The 7,167-nt window shown below is 35.6% G+C and overlaps 1 protein-coding gene across 1 annotated transcript; it reads right to left on the bottom strand.

Annotated features, from left to right (window-relative positions):
* Positions 1 to 5,888: 5,888 nt before the first annotated feature.
* On the bottom strand, positions 5,889 to 6,735 carry LOC141386645 (uncharacterized). Its single transcript, XM_073955562.1, has 2 exons — positions 6,615 to 6,735; positions 5,889 to 6,470 (listed from the first exon to the last, which is right to left on the bottom strand). The coding sequence occupies exons 1-2, from the start codon at positions 6,621 to 6,623 to the stop codon at positions 5,889 to 5,891; spliced, it is 591 nt and encodes a 196-aa protein (XP_073811663.1). The 5' UTR covers positions 6,624 to 6,735.
* Between the last annotated feature and the right edge of the window lie 432 nt (positions 6,736 to 7,167).

Raw genomic sequence — 7,167 nt, 5'->3', positions numbered from 1 at the left:
CCACCTACGGGGCTATATCAAAGAGTCAACCTATCTTTAAATTTGTTGGCGGAAAAGTTTTATAGCTGCAGGGAACTTCAATAGTCAAATTGAGGGTAGTTTCATCAAAACAATGTAGACCCTCAAAAATGGACCCATGTTGACGAATTTTAGTGAAGAAATTTCGTGACCACTGAAAATTCCCTAAAATCGGGAGGTACAGTTATATGGGGGGATATACCAAAACATGGACCTATATTGACGATTATTTTTGAATAGACAAAATTGTAGCTAAAATTCTCAAAATACCGATCATTACAGCTAGTTAGGTTAAAAATTGCAGCTAAAATTCTAAAAATACCGAAAATCGGGAGATACCGTTATATGGGGGCTATACCAAAACATGGACCTATATTGACGATTATTTTTGAATAGACAAAATTGTAGCTAAAATTCTCAAAATACCGATCATTACAGCTAGTTCGGTTAAAAATTGCAGCTAAAATTCTCAAAATACCGAAAATCGGGAGATACCGTTATATGGGGGCTATACCAAAACATGGACCTATGTTGACGATGTTTCGTTGGATATGTTTTATGACCACTGTAGCTAAAATTCTCTAAATACCGAAAATCGGGAGATACCGTTATAAGGGGGCTATACCAAAACATGGACTTATGTTAACGATGTTACGTTGGACATGTTTTATGACCACGGAGAACTTCAAATGTCAAATTACAGCTATTTCGGTTAAAAACTGTAGCTAAAATTCTCAAAATACCGAAAATCGGGAGTTACCGATATATGGGGGCTATACCAAAACATGGACCTATGTTGACGATGTTTCGTGGAGATATTTTATGACCACTGAGAACCTCAAATGTCAAATTGCAGATAGTTCGGTTACTAATTGTGGCTAATATTCTCAAAATACCGAAAATCGGGAGGTACAGTTATATGGGGGCTATACCAAATCATGGACCTATGTTGACGATGTTTGGTGGAGATATTTTACGACCAAAAGAACCTCAAATGGCAAATTACAGCTAGTTCGGTTAAAAATTGTAGCTAAAATTCTCAATATACCGAAAATCGGGAGGTACCGATATATGGGGGCTATACCAAAACTTGGACCTATGTTAACGATGTTTCGTGGAGATATTGCATGACCACTGAGAACCTCAAATGTCAAATTTCAGATAGTTCGGTTACAAATTGTGGCTAAAATTCTCAAAATACCGAAAATCGGGAGGTACCGTTATATGGGGACGGAGGTACCGCTATATGGGGGCTATACCAAAGAGTGGACCGATATAGCCCATCTTCGAACTTGACCTGCCTATGAAAAAAAGACCCTCGCGTGCAAAATTTCAGCACTCTATCTCAATTATTGCGGACGCTAGAGTGATTACAACAGACGGACATGGCTAGATCGTCTCAGAATTTTATCCTGATCAAGAATATATATACTTTATAGGGTCGCAAATGATTAGTTCGATGTGTTAGAAACGGAATGACGAACTTAATATACCCCCATCCTATGGTGGAGGGTATAAAAAGAAAAAAAGAAAAGGGTATCAATGAAGATTTGCTTTATAACCGTCAAATAGCGTAGACAGGGTTTAATATGCTAACGCCATATTAGCAAAAGCACCGAATATTTCAAGTTTTGCCTGCTAAAATTTCTCCGAAATATGTTTAGCAACAATGAACAACGGCAACGCGTTGCAACAAATTTCACAAAAATATTGCTAGCGATGCTGATGTTATTTGATATTAGGTCTGTACGATAACCCAAAAGTTTGTACAAACTTTTACAAAATGCTGTTCGATAGCAAACTTGTTCAGTAGAAGAGAACTGACGGAACTTGGAAGTAGTTGCAAGAACTTGCAAATACTTTTTACTTGCGAAGTTATCGAACAGGTCTATTGTTGCTCTAATAAAAAAGCATCGCACACGCATACTCATATTTTGCAGCACACATGATCAACACATATCAGAAAAGAGAATAAGCAACAAAGTTTCAACGGCTTATAGCTCATTTAGACTAGCCATAAATCCTCGACTGGATTTAATAAATCCCGTACAAATCTCATTGCATTTAGATATACATTTTGGAGGGTTTAAATGACAGTCAGCTGATTTTTGTTCATAGCACAATTACCAAGGTGAATGCATCAGCCCATCTGATCGAATTTGAAACGTCAAAAGATTTTTTTGTAAATTGAATTTGTATCAAAAAACATACGTCACATTACAAATTTATTGTTTAATACTGAGAATGTTGGCACATTATGCTACTAATGCTAACTAAAGAGCAAATAATGAATTATTTTATCGCAGTTTGCCCATCTAAAATAAATAAACGAAATATTTTATCGTTCAGACATCGTAAATATTAGTCTTGGTTGATTAAAATCAACTTTGTACATCAAAACAAATTTAATTTTTCCGCCTTGTTTACAAGTTTTTACATTTTAAATTATTTTTAGTGTAGAAATTCACCGATACATCTACCTTGTTTCTTGTGGCAGCTTGCAACTTTTTGTATTTTCTAGCAACATGTTGCAAAAAACAAAGTTGTATACGAGGATTTATGCCAGATTTAAAACAAATCCACCCAATACTAGTATTTATTTTTGTATGGGAAATCTGGTAGATTTTGGCTGGATTTAGCAAATAAAACCTAATAATGTACTAAATCCGGCTAATGAAGTCATATCTAAATGGGCTATTAGCCATGTTTTCAGCAAACAATTGTTTTTGAGATCAGGGTTACCAGTGTAATGCCTTAAATATCACGATATAATTTATTCCACTTTTTGGTTCAAAGGACATGTGAAGTTTTGGTGAAGCCGTTCAAAATATTTTTTTTAACAATAATAATTGGTATTCTTTAGGTTCTACCATATGATGGGGGAATTTTGTCATTAAATGACACCTTTTTTGTTACAGCGTTGGCAACCCTAATCACTAAAAACACACTCTGAGGCTAATTCGCTGCGACGAATGGTCAGCCGACTGCTAAATATGTAGCGTGGTTGTCGATTATGCCTAACGAAAAAAAGATTAGGCGTAAAAAACGAAATAAGCAAAAATGTAAAAAATAAATATGCGTTCGGTTGCTTATTTAGCCGTGTGTGTGAATATAGTGTGTAGCAGTTGAAGTGTACAACTAATGCTAATGTTTTAGATGCTGGCTTTTAAACCCTGAGCGTAGATCATTCTGTACCTTTTGGCAACACAAAATAATTAAAGAAACTAGTAAAGTTTAGCCGAGGTTTGTTTTTGTTTGTTAGTGCAGCATCATTTATTTTCGCCTTGTCGCATTGGAAAGGACATTTGACATCCAAGACTCAGCGACCACAAGCTAGTCGAACGGTCCATATGTGCTACGCCTTGTCAGTGATTGTAAAAAGTATAGCAGAGCATTGTATACATTTTTCGTGGCTCAAAACTCCACCGAGGTTGAAAAAACGATATTGAAAGACACAGGAAAAAGATTATCCACTAGTAGCTACAGAAATGAAACAAGTAAAAAAGTATCCGTTGACAGAGATATACCCTCAGACTTTTTGAGATTTTTACCTATAGACAGATATAATACGGGCTACACAACCGAAATCCTTTTCTTCGCAAAAGTTGAGGATGTACCTGAAGGAATGGACATACATAGTCCATTTCGAAGTGGATCTTATTTTGGGAGTCATTCCTTTCGATAGTAATAAAATAATATCGCCGCATAAAGGAGTACCTACAAAAAAATTCCAAAGGATCCTTAAGGGAAAATTTTAAATTTTCGTATCGGAAGTACTCGATGATGTTGTCCGATATATTTTTATGATAAAAACCAAAAATGTTTTACAATCCATGAATCCGAGTTTCACCCTTTCAGAATTCGCGAACTGTTAACATCTATATATATAAACAAGTAAGAAAAGCGTTAAGTTCGGTCAGGCCGAACTTTTTATACCCTCCACCACAAATTTCAACCATTTCGGTGGATTAATGTGGCCACAACCTTCAAAATACCTAAAATCGGGAGGTACCGTTATATGGGGGCTACAAAAAAACATGGGCCTATCTTAACAATTTTAAGTGGCGAAATTTCGTGGCCACTGGGAACCACATATGTAAAATGTCAGCTAGTTCAAGCAAAAAATGTGGCTAAGATCCCTTAAATACCTTAAATCGGGAGGTATCGTTATATGGGGACTATACCGAACCGTGGAGCTATCTTGACAATTTTTAGTGGAGCAATTTCGCGGCCATTGAGAACCTCAAATGTAAATTTTCAGCTAGTTTGGGCAAAAAATGTGGCTAAGATCCATAAAATACCTTAAATCGGGAGGTATCGTTATATGGGGACTATACCGAACCGTGGACCTATCTTGACAATTTTTAGTGGAGCAATTTCGCGGCCATTGGGAACCTCAAATGTAAAATTTCAGCTGGTTTGGGCAACAAATGCGGCTAAGATCCTTAAAATACCTTAAATCGGGAGGTACCGTTATATGGGGGCTATGCCAAAACTTGGACCGATATAGCCCATCTTCGAACTTGATCTTCCGACGGCTAAAAAAATGGTATTCCCCAATTTTCAGCGAAATCGGTCAACAAATGCGACCTGTATGTTGCGACGGACGGACGGACATGCATAAATCGACTCAGAAAGTGATTCTATGTATATCCCTAGAAGGAACTATGGGTCTATCTCGCTTCCTTTTGTATGTTACATACAAATGCACTAACACATAATACCCCTTACCACATAGTGGTGTAGGGTATAAAGAGCTTAGTGATGACTGAGTGAGTGACTGACTGGCATATCATCGCCCAGACGAAACCGCTGAAGCTAGAAAGCTGAGATTTTGACTGTGGGTTGCTGTTGATGTGTAGGGGTGAGATAAAGCTGGGTTTTTGGAAATTCGACCTAGAAGGGTACGAAAAGTACTAAAAGGTACTAAATATGGTACCCTTTGTATTAGGCAAACGGGAAGAGCTAGAATTCTGAAATTTGGAATGAGGGTCACTGATGGGGAGTTAGAGTTAGGTATACCAAAGGGTTATTGGATTGAAATATGTCGGAAGTTTTAGAAATTGGTATTTATGTGTACGAAATGGTACCAAATTTAGTACAACTTGGATTTGGGTGAACGGATAGAGCTGGAAACTTGAAATTTGGAATTAAGATAACTGTTGACGTGTACGATTGATATATGGGGTATTTTTAGTACTTATGTTAACGAAAATTACTAAATTTGGTACAGTTTGGATTTGGGTTAAGTGATAGAGCTGGAACCCAGCAATTAGTACTATTGGGTACGGAAAGTACTAAATGGTGCTAAATTTGGTACAATTTGGTTTTGGGTGAACGACTAAAGCTGAAATCCTAAAATTTGGAATTAAGATTGCTGATGGAGTGTAGGGTACGAAAAGTACTAAACTTGGCACAATTTGCAATTGAGCGAACAGATAGAGCTGGAACCCTAAAATTTGGAATTAAGATTGCTGATGGACTTTGGGTTGTACTGACGATGCACTCATATGCGTTTCAACAAAATTGACCTGTATTAACGAAGACATTCAGAGCAAAGGCGCTTAGCTATTCCAATTTTAATATTTTGAATTTTACCAGTCACAAGCTTATGCATTGGGGTAGTGGTGTAGGTACATAGTCGGCCCCGACCCGGCTATAGCCTTGGCTCACTTGTTTCTCATTGTAGTACAAAGTAGTCCTTGGCCCGTCCACTGACATATTAAGACCCATAGTTCCAAAATAAATAAAAATGTATTTATTTTTTGTTTTAATTTCAAAATTTTATTTTGTAAAAAAATCTATTATTCTATATAAATAATCTCATAATTAACTACTTAACATAATTTAATTTATTTTCAATACGAAAATCAGTCTGATATGTCTCTCTCTAGTTTAAACAGTAAACCTTTCTTGCGTTGTTGTTGTTGCTGTTGTACAAAAATGTCTCCAACATCATCTTCAGCTAGATTGTCAGATCTAAGACTCAGCTGGACTGGGTTAGGAGAGATCCGTTTGTGTTTTGTATTTAGATCACGGTAACGAAATATTGGTGTAAAATGTTTGACGTGAATGGGCTGTGTGTGGGTTTTGTCATCAAAGCGTCTGGCTGTGTTATCCGATACATCATCTATGTATAGGTATCCCCTATGCGAATTTAAAAGAATGTGATCGGATTGTTTGCCAGAATGTTTGACGTGAATGGGTTGTGTGTGGGTTTTGTCATCAAAGCGTCTGGCTGTGTTATCCGATACATCATCTATGTATAGGTATCCTCTATGCGAATTCGAGTGAATGGAATCGGATTGTTTGCCAGATCGTCCAATGACATAAAGTGAATAAAGGTCAATGACATCATCATCATCAATGATAAAAGCTGGCTTGCATGAGATTTCAGTTACGAAAGTCAAGAAGACAGTGAATGTCAGGGTAAACCATATGGCATTAGTAGGCTGTAATTGGAAAAAGTAAATAAAAAATAATAAATTGAGTGTTTGTAATTTCACACTAACAAGTTTCAATTATATTGCACAAATTTTCAAATTAATGAAGACAGAACACTTTAACAAGTTCTAATTAATTCACTTTTCACTCACCTTAAACATGTTTTTTTTTCTTTTAATTTATTTAATTTTGGTAATGTGTTAGGAAATATTTTGATGGTGTTTTCTTTTCACTTTTTTTGTATTTGTATTCTTTGGATAATTTTTGTTAACTTCTAAGATCCTTTTTCACAGATTTTTTATTTCATATATTTTTGTTTATTTATCAAATTATAAAATCTTTTTCCCAAGATATTGAATACTGTTTCTCGGTTAGTAGGAACTGTATGTTCTTCATTCTATGAACTCAAATTGACTTGTGCTGTAGAGATCTGAATTCGAAGCTCATATTTATATAAAAACGGGGTGTAGACAAATTAAGAGAAACACTTTTTTTTTGCTATTCGCACTGAAGTGTGAAATTATAACAACAAATTACTCAACACAATATATTTTGTTTCTGGAGTTTTCATTCATAAATACCTAAGGAATGAATTTATGTTGGAATTATTAAGGACATTTTAGATTTTTTTTAATAATTAATATTGAAATTTTACTGAAAATAGTTAAAAATATAACAAAGAAAAGATCATTTGCTAAGGAAATA

This window comes from Musca autumnalis, unplaced genomic scaffold, assembly GCF_047663935.1.
Source record: "Musca autumnalis isolate F117 unplaced genomic scaffold, ASM4766393v1 scaffold_5, whole genome shotgun sequence".
NCBI lineage: Eukaryota > Metazoa > Arthropoda > Insecta > Diptera > Muscidae > Musca > Musca autumnalis.
Note: the sequence above shows the minus strand (reverse complement) of the source record. Positions and strands in the feature narration are given on the sequence as shown.